A 15,394-nucleotide genomic window follows, 5' to 3' on the forward strand; every position below is an offset into this window, starting at 1 on the left:
TCGCTGTGTTGAACTCATATTGATTGAACCCAGGGAAAAGTTGCTTAGCAGAGATCTTACGCATACGGTTCAAGAGGTTGCATTGCTATGCGGCTACGTCACAGCACGTGACGACATGACCAATGCATTTCCGGTCGAATGACCAAAACTTACCCAATAGGTGATTGTTGCACCAAAATGATACATACGATACTCAGCAACCTTCTAAATGGCCTTCCAAACGGGTATGTTTCGCCCGAAACTTACTTGCTTTTCATCCGACAAAATGGATATATTATTCTCTGGAGAAATGTTTTCTCTGGAGCCATGTGTTCGACCTTTAGGAAAGAAAAAACGCCGAACTTCTTCCCGAATTGTCGACCAGTTTTCACGTCGGTAATTGGAAATAACAGCATCTTGACCCCCCCCCCCCTAACATATCGAGTCACGTAGTCCTTTAGTATTGAATCCTTCAAAATACTCACTATACATATGACTGAAGGCATTATATATTTTTCATGAATTGTCGCCGCCTTTGTTATATTTCTATGTAAATTGATATTTTGTGCAAATGTTGAAATCCAAATCTGACCTAACACGAACAAAACTATACCTTGAATAGTAATGGAAAGTTGGATAGAAAACCATTTACATTCTTCTAGCAGTAAATAGGTATATAATCATATTAGGCATTGCAGATGTATAGTCGCCACATTAAGACTAAATTCAATTTGTCAAATGAATTTGATTCGATCTTCCTGGGACACATTGCGATGGATTCATTTTATGTTGAAACGCTGAATCGAAATGCAGTATTTGATGCCAAACCAGAAGAGACCAGAATGGCGAACAATAGATCGGTGACGGTATGGTTGTGTCCTGAACCGAAGTTTATACCGATAGAATACGTTCGTTACCATGTGAAGGTTTACGGTATGGGTCCACTATGCGTTATCGGTATCATTCTGAACGTGATAACGGTTGTTGTATTAGGTCGTCTGCGTAAAGCGCGCCGTTCCGTTAATGCGTTATGGATCCTGGCTATCATCGAGACCGCGTTCTTAATAAACAAGCTGCCCAGGGCATCACTAAGATTTTTAGCGTTTCGCCTCATATACGGAAGACATGTTTTCGGTATACCTGGTAAACTGATTTTTCCACGCATGGATCGTGCATTATTGATACCGAACGGTACGCTGCACGCCACTCGTAACTGGGTAACCGTTTTAATTCAAATCGAACGCCTGTTTATCATAGCTTTTCCGTTAAAAGCCAGAATCGTTATCACACCGCGCCGTTTAATTATATGTAGCGCATTAATAAGTTTTGTATTTTTACTGCTGACTATTTTTGCCTGGTTAGTCAACATACCGATACATATCACCACAGGGTGCATCAGTCTGAACTACATGATACCGCATGAAAATAAATTTCCAGCGATCGTTAAACGTTATTCCTTCACTCTAGTACCGATTCTCGTGACTTTGCTATCGGATTTAATCATGTTAATTTTTCTCGCCGTTAATACGAGGCGCCGGCGGTCACTACTGAACCAACCGTCGGCAGTTCCGCCCGGTGGTGAGGCGAAATCCAACTCCCAAACGAAAGCGACTCTCATTGTCATTTATGTTTGTTCGGCGTATGTGATATTAGAATTTCCCCAAATATTCATTGGAACAGCCAGAAACGTCGTCGGTGCAAATATCTGGCCGATGTTCTTTATTGTAGGGAGTTTTACTACTTCGTTAAATTCCTGTATAAACTTCCTAATATACGTCATACTTGATAGAAACTTCAGAAAAACGCTTTCCACAATGGCATCGGCTTGTTTAACGGAAAAGCCCATAACGCCATGAAATTAACCTTAAAAATGAAAAAAACCTTAATTTGCCGTAAAACATTTATTTAGATATCTTATGTAATAGATGAATATATTTATTGAATGAATTCAAACTGAATCAATTCAAATAAACGATCGCTACCGTTTACCGTGCAATGAACGTTCGATAACTTAAAATGATTGTAGTGTCGAAGCCTTTTTCCAATCGGAGGTCCACTGTCGTCATTTTGCGGACCATCCGTCACAAATTTTCCCTAATATATTCACCTAACGCTAATTTAAACATATTTGATTTTTTTCCCAATTACGAGGCCCATGACTTAATATACTGACGTACATGTTTTCTGCAATATTCACCGAGGCGCCATCTACGTATCCCCCTAGTCACCGTGGCTAGGCACAGTGGTCAACAGCTCGAGATTGAAGTGAGATTGGGAAATCTGTCCATAGAAAAGATTGAAAATGTACTCTACAACACTCTCTATAACTCTCTACACAGACAGGTGACATGATCTCCAGCTCCAACAATGACGTCATTTGTAATTTACAGATTGCCATCTTTGCCGATAAGCTCGTCAAATTAAAATGCAATTGTTTATTATATAAAGTAATTGTACAAATGTTAGTTGAAAATTTTTTCTTGGTTTGCTGAATATCTGGCAAAGATTGATGGGTTAATGGGTTATTTGTTTTACTGCTTATTTGAATATCTGCAGCGGATTTTCATACAGAAAAATTCACGAATTTATCGACCCAGTAAAAGATATATGTAGAATTTTACCACAAAGTTACAAACATGGAACTGAGTGCAAATGTCAAATAGAAGATATCTATGTTCCGGTGAGATTGTGTTACCACGACAACAAGAGGAGATGCAATTCACTTTACTAACCTTGCAATTCAACTCTAGATTTGTATCGGTTAAACAGCAACACAATTTCAATACTGGTACGTGCTCTTTTAATGGATCTCATATCAAACCACGTTCGTGATAAATCACATATAATTCTATTTCGGTTGGAATACATTTTGATGACGTCAATTTCCTGTTTTACAAATTAAAACGGGAAAATACTAAAAGGTTCGATGAAATTTCCGATTGAAAAAACTTAGGTTTGATAGAAAATCTAATTACACAAAATTAGGTTTGAACATATTTCTATATTTCAAAAAATCATATAAAGTTGCTTTAAAACGTACTTCTGCGCGGGTAATGTTTTAGACAGTTTTATACAAAATATCGCGGCTACAATTCTACGATATAAATTACTCGACATATCGAGTTCCTGTAAAATCATTTTGAAGCTTTTGTTCGACGAAAGTTTTCACCATACGATTGATATCGTCTAGATAATTTCTAGGTATTAATATCACGTATACGTGAGTCATATCGAATAATCCGTATGATATAAATCTCACAATTTTTTTCCGTCATCATTATCACCACGCGTTTATAAAGTTCGAGGGCACCGTTTTTATGAGTTAGTCGCGTCTGAGAAGGGCATTTAAAAGAATGTTAGTCAGTACACATCTTGTATCGCTCGTTCATTTCTAGCCCCCGTCAAGATGATCGTTCCACCGTTATGCACGATGCATTTTATTCGATTATCCGCTGTATACACGAGTCCCGGAAATATTTCCGGTTCGTAACTCTAACTGCTACCAAAGAAATTGTCTAAAGTTTCCAAAGAAATCCGTTTTCCAGTCTTTTTCACGGCCGAAATTTGAACGCCGTATTTTGAAATCAGAAAATTTTACTTTACATCCCTATTTTTGCACTTTTCGACCGAATTGTCTCGCCGCATGTTTGTTCTGAAATATACTTTTCGAACCCGTGATCACCATTTTTCTGATGATCGACGTCAATGGCTGGCACTATTCATTCGCTTTTTTTGCCTTGTTTGATACGGCCATATTGGCTACGATAATAACGACGTACGCTCAGATGTATAGACTAGTATCTGGAAGTAGGTCGGGCTCGGGTAGAGCCGTTCCTACCGAACAGGTTTTAGCTCGAAGGAGTTTAGTAATCAATCTTTGTAATTTATTTTGCTGGCTACCGAAAATAATCGTTCAGTTTTGCGCCGTATTTTCGGTCGAGATACCGAACCAGGTGGCCGCTTGTTATATAGAATATAAATTAGAATATTTCGCCATGAATGTTATCTACGCTTACATTCTACCGTTATCTTTCATAATTCTATTGAATTCTGTTATAATAGTTCAGTTATTCAAGAAATCAAAAATTATTTCTTCTGAAAAGAAAACTACAAAATCACAGAGTACAAAAAAAGCTGTTTAAGTCGCGTTTGCAGTATTTGCGCTACCATCCACGTCACTGTATTCCTACCAATCTCGACAGAACTAAAAGACGAACGGTGCAACGAACATAATTAAGTAATTTCTAGAATCAGCCATAGTAAGAACAGGATTAATAGTATATTAAATTAAATATTTTCACTAGCGGTTGAACCGGCACTTGGACTTTTGTCCTGGCGCAACCTTGATTGAAAATATCCGAAATTTCTTTGTCATCTTTCTCGCATTTTAGTTTTTCGTACTTTCGTTTTCAAAGTGTAGTTAATTTGATAATCATTAACTACAGAAGGTAATAACGATCAGTTACCGGTATTAAGGATACGGATTGATTGGACAGTTCATTTTAGGAAAATACCATGTGTGGTATTTTTGTGGTTTGCTAAGTAATTAGTTATACGTCCTCGCTGTTACTGTTGATGGCCTGTCGTCTGCTCAAGTTGTTCGCTCATTGTTCGTCGCCCTTGATTCCCATGCCGTGGGAATTATAAAGGCTTTACATAGTCTTAAGACGGACACATGGAAATAGAATTTGCAACACCGAAATACATTTATAGTTAGTAGTTTGTACTAAGGACGTGTAGTACGATGTTATACCGTTGTAAAAACCTCTTTTTCGGATAAACTTGTTACAACCAGCCGGGACCGAAAGGCATCACGAATTGGAGGTTAGTGAATTTTGGCTGAGTTTTCTCTGATGACAGTTTTAGATTTTTGGCAGTTGCTGAACCTAGTGTATCAACAGTAAACGATGAAAGAAATTTGATGTTCCGAAGTAATATCGAAATCCATTTTAATGAATGTATATATTACCTACTGTTACTATCTGGCGGTTTTATTATTCTTGTACAAATAGGACAAATTAGTGAAGCGTCATAAACCGCCATAAACATATTAATAATTCACTCCTGATCTATATAGTAATTGTCACGACACGATATTTAACGCATCACCGGTTTTAATGTCGTTTTCGCACAATGATTTCAACTGTAAATTTAATGATGAAATCGGAAGTGTTACAGTTATGAAATGTGTTTCTCACGGGTTGTACTGACATAAAAAGTCGTTGTGATTGTTGCAAGGAATATCATTATATCTATCTGTATCGATGTACCACTGAATACAGCGTTCGTGCCGATAGTTCGGTTCCCCGTTGTGCCAGGGTAGGATTGCGATAATGGTATTATCTGATCTCCAAACCCACGGGCCGCGCATTGACCCGGAATTCGTCTGCAAATCATATCCACCTAACATAGGTTTATAAACGACTTCTGAAAAAGAAATATTAATTTTAGAAATAATTGTGCACTCCATTTTAAGGGTGGCGCCTTTTGAGCCGGTAACTCAAAAGGATAACTGATTTATGGTGTGAAAACTGAAGATACGGCATGGCAGTAACTAACCAGAGCAAATGGCCTAAGAGCTTCAGATAATATGTGTTGATTTAGACTCCGCGATGTTTCGCAATCCCACATCTAAATCGACAACCTGGCATTATTACCGAAAAGTTAATTCAAACTCGTTTAATGATAGGAATTTGGCTACAAAAATGTTTATACTTTGTTTCTTATTTCTGTAGAGTTTAAAAGTTGACCCGGCCGGTCACCCAATCTACCGTGCATCACTTTTTTAATCATGATCAAACTAACAATAACAGACCCGACAGTAATAGTAATAGTAATAGAAACTCATTACAAATTTTATGGCAGTTTACAAAACTTACTCGGTCGATTAGGAGAAACAAGGTATGATTTTATTCTAGCTTTAGAATCAATCAATATGAAGTTAGACATACCATTTTTGTCGATGAGATATTTCCTCAAGGCAGCCCTCGATTGTGAAGTGCGGGGTTCGGCAAGTATCCAACCGTGATAGGTACAGAAACTTGCCGCGTCTGTGACGGTCGCACTTTTATAAGCGTTACTGTTCCATCGGAAAACGTGATAGCAAATTCCATTCGCGACGAAAAATCCAAATCTACAAGATCCGTGTTCTACAAACAGAGGAATATATAATATATATATATATATATATACATATCCGATATTCTCAAAAAGACGATTTCAAATAGCCCGATTAACATGATTTATGCCAATATTCTAGAGCTTCTCTTTACAGCTGGAATCATTTATTCACTTATGAATTGAAAAAAAGTAGTAAGTTCTCGAAAAAATACCTTTATCGTGTTTGTACATGACAATTTTCGTTTTTCCCGATGCTCTGTATTTCACCAGCTCGTTGTCGAACAGGTAACATTCGTCGACGCCGTGAGATTTCGTCGAATCGACGTCGAAACCCCGACAATTCGACCCTTCGCTCAAACAGCGCAGCGCGCATTCACCGCGCGACCCGACTGTCGACTTGTAAGATTTTGCAGACGCGTCGACCGTCATCGTATAGAACTCTCGAAACTCGGACGCGACGCGGACTGTCAGACAAATAAACGGGATGAATTTAGCGAACATGTCGTGGAGAAAATGTGCTACACGTAACATAAGAACTGTTCTATGCATGGAACTAATCACCAGTTACAGATTCCAGCTAACCGCGTGCGGCATCCTGTGTGTGTCCAGATAATACGTAGTCAACCTCGCATAAATCGCTTTGATACAAGTAGCGAAATCGTTCGGTCGCACGAATTAAGTCCCATTAGTTTCAAAACCTCTTTCAAATAGTGCTTTATGTATAAACCGCTATTTTATCTAGAGTCGCCATGTCAAAAATAAGACAGCACGAAATGGCTTCGAAATGATGACTTAAAAAGTTCGTAGCCACTATAATCTACATGTAGCATAATTGTAATAAATCGTTGAATCTAATTCTGTTTCATGTAATGAATTTCTATGTTTGTAATAAAACACTGATGTTCACTGGTACGAAAAACAACCGCTTCTATTACGAGATTATATAAAATTGAGAGGAGACCTCAAAATAACATGAAACGAATGATTTGAATCATCAATTAAAAAACCGCGTCTTCTAAAAATATACCCAAGAAATATCGAAATCAAAACAAACAGCGCACTCCCGAAATCAGCTCAAATATCAATAAAATAATTCAACCATATAAAACCAGAAATCTAGGTTCCACAGGAATAGGACCCGACCGAAACCGGCTGTCTGAACCTGAAACCAGTTGTACGTAAGTAAATGTCATTTGTATTTTATAAGAAGTAGAGTTTAACTCTCCAACTCTTCATCTTACTCAAATCACACTTAACTCACGAACAGTCAAACATTTCCAATCAAGTTCAATTGTAAATAAATGCAACTTTTCCTGTTAAAAAGTTCCACTTGAAATTACAACTGTGTTTTATATCAACAGCTGAAATTATGTTCTAATTAAAGATCTATCAACTAACTATTCTAACCTAGCCTATATATTCGGCCTACCCATTCAGGCTAGGGTTTGGGGGTAGGGAGGAGGATACTGAAATAGAGAGACATGTTATACAGGTCACACCGGAATTCTTCAGTCACTCTGTCATCATCATTCAACTTCATGTTCAATCTTCTGTGACTAGGGGGTCTTGTTCTTCTCACTGAAGAAGAACATACAGGCCGTACCTGAATCGGGCCATTCTGTTGTGTGCTGGGGGTGAAGACACGTACTCTGTGGCATAGTCTTCTGGGGTCTTGTCTCAGCGATGACCCTGAAATTGTCACGTTTATTTCAAGTAAAATATTTACATAAAAGGTGTTGTCTTATAAAACAATAAATTTGAAAAATCGGAAATTCTGAAAAAATAAAGTTAAAAACCTGAAAATAAAGAGAGACCCTGGAAAAAAAGAAGCATGAAATACAGGATCCTGAAATAGAGATATAAGTAATAAACAAACTGCTATTTTTATCTGTAGACCCCGAGACCCACAGGACCCTGACGTTAATAGGACCCTCTTTATTGATTAACGCATTTGATTTAAGATTGTATTAATATTCATGCACTCCTATAACTTAATCCCTCACCGAGTAAGTTCCTAAACTAACTTAACCTATAAATTATAATTTCAGCTGTTAATGTTTTTCGAACTTACAGTTTATCCAATCCTGTGTGTTTAATGTATATCCAATATAATGATAATCCTTGAGTCAATTTGAATCCTTGTGTTTTGGATAACAGTTATAAATCCGGTAATCAGTTTGAGCGCGATTCCATTCCAACTAAATCCTGCGCAAGAAGACAATTCAAATTCCATTTAATTTCCAGTAACAGCTAAGTTTTTGAGAACAGTTTATCTTAAATTCGTTTCAGCGCGATTCCATACATGTTCACAAGAGGTGTCTACTTTTTTTACGGGAGACTGTTTGAGCCCCTCTGTCCAGAATGGTAAACCATATACCATCGCGACAACCTCTAGGTGTGAACAAATACAAGACACCCAGGTGTAATAATCTGTGCGAACGACAAGAATTTTCGAACACAATGAAGTTTCATATTTCATATTATCTAACTATCGGGGTCACTAGTCATAATCCATCTTCGCTCTATAAACTGCGCGGCTCTACAGATATCAATCAATTCTGAACTGCATGAAATATGTATCAATATAGTATGAATCAGATACTAGAAATATCTACTAGCAGTTGATTTGATTTGAAAATTTAACAATCACATTTGATGATGCCGCTAACACCAGGTCGTGCTGACAAAACATTTTCATCTGTGATCGGACGCATAATTAGTTATACTCGTCGATGATTTGCTAATTGGTACGAAATATGCCTAATCTAAACTGAATGAAACCGGTTTCGATGCGACCCGCGCGTCACGTGGGCATTTGGCACATTTGACTTCTGTATCGGAAGACATAAACTTTGTTCTGTTGCGTTGAGTGTGAACACAAAATCCCGAGTTCCACTATGTTTGTCAAAGAAAATTATTGGATGTTGTTATGTATTTAATTTGAAGGAGTTTCCCTCGTTCTGCGGTACGGACGTCGCTTACCTCGGAGCGAAGTACTGATAAAAGAAGAATTGAGAACACGCGCCATCGAAATATTATCATTGTTGTTCGTGGTTTCGTGAAATTATTATAGTTTTTTTTTTCATATTCGTGATTTTATCGATTTCGTTGCTTGACACGTTCATTGAGAGTCGTGTTTATATGGACGGGTTAGAACTGGACGCGCTCCGGATTCTTGTTTTTTAGAATCGTTTCATATGCTTCGGAATAGTTAAGAACAGAAACCCACTACTCTCAAATATGAGTTTGAAGTCAAATCTGAAAATATGGAAAAAGGGGGTCTTTTCAACTTCGAAAAAAATAGTTTAATTGAAGACGAACCGAACCAGATTTTGAGAGTTATTATAGATATTTAAAAGTTATTTGAAATAGTAGAAAATACTCTCAAATAGTAGTCGTTGTCCGTTCAGCAAACCAATACAGTCGTGGATCAGAGGCGCGGGCAGTGGATGATTTTAAAGAAATTGAGAAATGGTCGAAATCTATATGTAGAATTTCTGATTAAGAAATAAGAAATAAGCAAGTGCAGGAGTATTTCGACGCCGTAAAAAAAAGTTACGATAATTTTTATATACATTGATACCTAGTTTGAAGGGTTCTGTGCGAGTCTATGTGCACCACGTCATCGAAGTAAGTGTTTGAGCATGTGCATTTGTAGTTAGATATTAAGAGTTCTGCTTTCTCTTGAGCCACGCACTAACATAATTATAATAAATAATTATATAAACTATAATGAGGGTTGTAGAGGAGCCTATGTTAACCTTCTGTCCAATCAACAAAACCTATAACACGAGACCCAGTTCAACAGTTCTGGTTAGGATTTGACTCAGAGTTAACTCATTGAAAATTGATTATTTTTACTCTTAACAGTTAACAGTAAACAGAGTTAACAGTAACTCACATGTGTAAAACTGGATCTAGAAGTCGCATTATGGGTTATTCATACAGGGACTTCTTTATCTGATGAAGCTGCTTGAAGCTGCTATTGTTGCAAAAGCTCGTATCTAGATAAGACTAAAATACTGTCTGTCTTTTACATGTTACTAAACGAACAAAAATGTTGTATGAAACTTGAAATCAATAGTTATCTGACCAAATTTCTGCAGCGGATTTTCATACAGAAATATTCCACGAATTTCTCGTCCCGGTAAAAGATATATGTAGAAATTTACCACGAAGTTACACATTTGTAACTTTGCAAATTAGCCATAAAGAAATTCACTCATGTTCTTGTGAGATTTGGAAAAAAAGTGACAGTAGTGGATGGAACTGTAAATATTGCAAAGTAAGCCGTACGGTTATTTCTAATTTAAACAGTTATTGCTAAAGACACTCAGCGTTTTGAGGCGTGACGCATCTGCTGATCATGCAGTATATCAATGACATTATTTGATGTTATTGCTCTGCTGGGTTTTACATGTTACATAATCAAAACGATACAAATCAGTACAAATGATATTTGTGAACGCGGCCGAGCTTACAGATATATCCTGTTAAAATGCTGGTTTCGTGCATGATTTTGATTTTAAACTTCAGTTTATTCACTGGAACCAAACTACCGATAGGTAAGAGACGTATTGATTATTTGTGATCACGTTTACAGTATATTTCAATTCTTATATACAGTACAGTTTATGTATCCAATCTCATCACATTTGAAATACAAATAAAACTGTTCTGATGAGAAACACGATTCTACAACTTACTAAAGAGACCTTATTTACAACTTTTATTCCGCCGTCTACAGTAGACTGCCATCTGAATCTTACCAGATGGCAATAGTGAAGATGTCGAAACAAGAGTATGGAAATAACATAAGTCATATTGTGAGATTCAGGGTTCAATGGCAGTATTTCAATGAAAAAGCATTCCTACAGAAATTTCGTTATTTGGGTCTCATTTATTCTCATGTATTGATGTGACTTTTTTCGAATTCGAAAAATATTTTCAAATAACTTTTCTAGACACGTGTGGACCTCGCCAGGCTCCGATGGAACATTATCGTGGAAAAGAGACAAGTTCCAGCTAGCACACAACGTCCATACAACATTCGGAAACGTTCGTGAAACTTTATAATGTAACGTTCAGGCATCAGTCATCACCTAACTGTTGTATTGGGTGTCTACCAGTTAACCGTTCTGTGCAGTCATTACCTAGCTGTTGTATTGGGTGTCTACCAGTTAACCGTTCTGTGCAGTCATCACCTAACTGTTATGTAGGGTGTCTACCTGTCAACCGTCCTATGCAGTCATCACCTAACTGTTGTATTGGGTGTCTGCCGGTTAACCGTTCTGTGCAGTAATTACCTAACTGTCGTATAGGGTGTCTACCTGTCGTCCGTCCTGTGCAGTCATCACCTAACTGTTATGTAGGGTGTCAGCTGTCAACCGTCCTGTGGAGTCGTCACCTAACTTGCGTGTAGGGTGTCATCTGTCAACCGTCATTTAGAGTCATCACCCTAGTACGTAAGGCGTATTACTACGCTTTTACATTTCAGCTTGCGCATTAATTCCCCGATTTACTCCAAAAGTATATCTACACGTTGCACTACAATGTCGTATATCGGACTTGGGCCTGTACCCCTCACCCTGTTTAATCGAATATTCGGTTTAATCGCAGGGACTGTATGTAGTGAGTCTGACGAATTCTGAAAAGTGGCCACTTTCGGAAAAATTTATATCAGGCTCTGATTAGTGCTTAATTTTCAGGTAATACCTGGTAATGTTTGAAAAATTCCCATCGGATTAAAGAATAAAACGCATTTAAAAGTTAGAAATTCCGTTGTTTTAATTTTTGCCGCAAAAACCTACTACGATTTTTCTAGCAAGGTCTATGGTTTGTATGTTCATACTTCAATTATTACGTCAAATATGAGAAGATAAATTTATAATACAAATATTTAAATCTTAGTGGACCCATTATTTGTTATAAATTTTCAATAATTGTTCGTATGAAATTATGATTAAATGTATTACCAAGTTTGTTCCCGGCGTTATTATGAAATTAACTTACATTACCGAGTTAGTAATGATAGACTGGGATATTTTGAGGGGACATATTTTCCAGGACATTTTTTCTGGGGACATTTTTCCCATTGACATATTTTCCAGGACATTTCTTTTCGGAAGATTTTACCGTATACCAAATCCAACATTTGGCTTCCGTCGGATTTCTCGGTAAATGAACCAATCAGCGAACACAACAACAAATGCCTACTCGTCTGGAAGAAAATTGTCAGAATCATCATCATCGATATCGATTTGTTTAAACTTATAAAACAGATTATTATCATATAAATGTATCAACTTCGAAATATCGATGATGCTTTGTTAAACGTACAAATGTTTCGAGCGTTGAGGAACAGGTAACTATTTCTCCATTGAATCCATACGATGATTTACACACTTATAACGTAAAAGTATATAGAATTCAAGGTCATTCGAATTGACGCACGAAAGAAGTCTGCGAGGACGTTTGGGAAATCTATATAACTTTCGAGATAGTTTCATAGTAATCAGCGAGCCGTAATTGAGAGTGAAGTCTGATTGGTCGACGCGATGGCTGCAACTTCAGTTCATCGGAACCGCACGAATCCCACTAATATCTACACAAGCGTCGTACTCGCAGCGAGTACGATAAACGGAACCTATCTGTGGTGTTACCTCGTATTCGCCAGTCTTTGTTTCGTGCTCGGATTTGGCGGCAATCTCCTCATCTTAATAGTTATGCTGCGACGTAATCTATGGCGACGTTCATTCAGTCGCATGTTCGTTCAGCTGGCCGTCTGCGACACATTGGTTCTCATCGGTTACTTCGCCAAATATATCAACGTTATATCATATGCATTTTATGGAAAATTACTGGTCAAACCGTCGACGCGAATTCAATGTATACTTTTTGAGTATTTTATATCGGTTGGACTTTCGAGCAGTCCGTGGACGCTGGTCCTCGTATCCGCCGAGCGAATGTGCGTCGTTTGTTTTCCGTTTAGAGGTCCTCGTTTCTGGAGCCCGAATACAGCGTCGAAACTCTGTTTCTCCGTAATCTGCTTCATAGCGCTGATCTACAGTTTTCTATTTGTAACTATTGACGTTAGTGATAACGGTTGTACCTTTAAAGATGTGCTCACATTTACCAAGCCTTTGCTGTCGTCGATTCTCATCTCTATCGGCCCGTGTATTTCGTTAGCGATCACGTCCGCCATAACTTCCATCACGTTATTCAACAAAAGGGGAGACTCAGGAACAACCCGAGCATCTAAATACTCAAACCAGGTAACCGTGTTGGTTCTGGTACTGTGCGTTTTCTTCATGGTTACGACATTCCCCGCCACTTTAGTGAGCCCTCACGTCGGGACTAATGCGGGATTAAAAAAAATTTTCACCGCCCTCACCGATATTCTAATGATAAACTTTTCGTTCAATCTCTACTTGTATCTGATGACGGGAAAAGAGATCAGAAACGAATTGCGGAGTTTGTGCTTCGCAAAGAAACCGTCGTGAACGCGGCCACGAAATATAGCTGTAGACATATCCAAAATCGTATAATACTCTTCACCCGGTGGCAAGACGGTCGTTATAAAAAATCGATTACCTCGCTGCAGTCTATATCAGCACCCACCCTGTCTTCCATTTAACTAATCTAATCATTTAGAAAATCTGCATCCGCTAAATTAGACTATTTTAACTCTCGGTCTTTCTTTCCTCGTTTCAAATTTATCTAATTAGTAAAAATGAATCCGTTCCAACTTTTTAATCATATGGAGATTTCAGAATTCGCCGACGACTACGAAAAAATTCCACTAGTTCATCGCCGTTGAACTCACCATTAAACTTAGTATCTATCAATGAATTAGGAATGATATCTTGAATATTAGTTTAATCAGTATACCCCGAGGCACGTCTTATGTATAAGGATCACGTCTATATACATCGTTGCTGCTGCTGTTGCTGCTGCCGCTGCTGTTGCTGCTGCTGGCTGCTGCTGCTGCTGTTGTTGTTGTTGTTGTTATTATCATTATAACATGAACAGCTGCATCTTTCCTCTATTTCGTCAAGAAAATCACATCACAGAAGACATTGTTCCGTTCAAATTTCCGGGTAGTTGCGGTAGTTACCGGGTATTTAGGTAACACAAAACGTCTAACAGAAAAACGATTTTCACGAAACAAGCACTGCGTGATTTGTGAAAACATTAGAATAGAATCACCGGATATTATTTTTTTTAAATACCACAGGTTAAAGGTTTAGAAGCCGAACTTTCACCTCCTTCGATTACTGTTTAAGTACGGTTTATAATATAGGAACTCACAAGAGCTGTGAGTGTGTTTCCAAAACCATACACAGATTTAAATCGATGTAGATGAATGTCGTCGAGAACAGTCGTAGTCATCAACGTTAATCCGTGTCGAAAACCGATCAACCGAATCGTATTTTCAGTGCTTACTATAAATATCTCGTAATGTATACTATTTTGGGGAATTAAAGTCAAATCTATCGTACTCTACGTTGTCTGTTCTGTGGTGGTCGGTCGTCACCGTCGCCGCACAATTTGGAGTCGTTCCTATAGACAAATGTTATGATCAATCGTATCGTTAAGCGCACTGAAAGGGTTCATATATTACTTTGAAGATGATCAAGTAAAAAAGAGAGAAAGAGGGCTAATGGGGGCCAAGCAAAAAACATGTTGAGGTTTATTGCGAGTCAGTAACTCATAAACTAGTTTCCTTAGTTAAAAGCGATTTTTCGGAGATTAATTCCGATTTTGTAACCCGGAATAGACAAAATCACATTTATTTGAGAAAACTAGTTTATTCGTTATTCCCAGTTACTTACTCTGAATTAAACCTCTAAAATTGCATTTAGAAACAAGACAAGAGTAGAAAAGACAATGAAGATGATCAGGAGGTTAAGAATATAAGTGATTTAGGAACAGTTGTAAAAGTTAAAGGTTATCGCAGAGGATGGGAATTTGATTAGCTGAATTGCAAGGGTGTTGTGTTTTTCCACATAACTGAGGATGAACGTAATTACATCTCACACAATTTCACAACGACAAATTACGACAATTCAAAGTTATCACATGAGGTGTGGCCTATTGCACAGTGATATACACCTATGTGTTAGATAATTGATGAAATAATAATGCATGAATTTGAAAGGTTCAATTAAAACCAAGACCCTTTGGAACGCCCTGATCTCCGTGAGAAAATGCACAGATTCCCTGGTCATTCTTTTCTCCAATTAGTATTTAGAAACGCCTTTGATACAAAATCCTTTATTTTTCACTTTTTCCC

General features: G+C 37.7%; 2 protein-coding genes across 2 annotated transcripts; one reads left to right on the top strand and one right to left on the bottom strand.

The window, feature by feature from the left end:
• Positions 1–5,173: 5,173 nt before the first annotated feature.
• On the bottom strand, positions 5,174–6,600 carry LOC141911249 (uncharacterized). The gene is made up of 2 exons (XM_074802236.1): positions 6,312–6,600; positions 5,174–5,406 (listed from the first exon to the last, which is right to left on the bottom strand). Exons 1-2 carry the CDS (start codon positions 6,598–6,600, stop codon positions 5,174–5,176), a joined length of 522 nt encoding a protein of 173 aa, XP_074658337.1.
• A 6,056-nt stretch (positions 6,601–12,656) lies between these two features.
• Positions 12,657–13,601, top strand: LOC141911250 (rhodopsin-like). Its single transcript, XM_074802237.1, has one exon. The coding sequence runs from the start codon at positions 12,657–12,659 to the stop codon at positions 13,599–13,601; it is 945 nt and encodes a 314-aa protein (XP_074658338.1).
• Positions 13,602–15,394: the final 1,793 nt, after the last annotated feature.

The sequence above is a fragment of the Tubulanus polymorphus genome, chromosome 9 (genome assembly GCF_964204645.1).
Source record: "Tubulanus polymorphus chromosome 9, tnTubPoly1.2, whole genome shotgun sequence".
Lineage (NCBI taxonomy): Eukaryota > Metazoa > Nemertea > Palaeonemertea > Tubulaniformes > Tubulanidae > Tubulanus > Tubulanus polymorphus.

Coding starts and splice junctions, on each gene's coding strand:
- LOC141911249 (XM_074802236.1), bottom strand. CDS start 6,600: ATGTTCGCTAAATTCATCCCGTTTATTTGTCTGACAGTCCGCGTCGCG. Junction 5,407..6,311: donor CATGTACAAACACGATAAAG/GTATTTTTTCGA, acceptor TTTCTTTTTCAG/AAGTCGTTTATAAACCTATG.
- LOC141911250 (XM_074802237.1), top strand. CDS start 12,657: ATGGCTGCAACTTCAGTTCATCGGAACCGCACGAATCCCACTAATATC.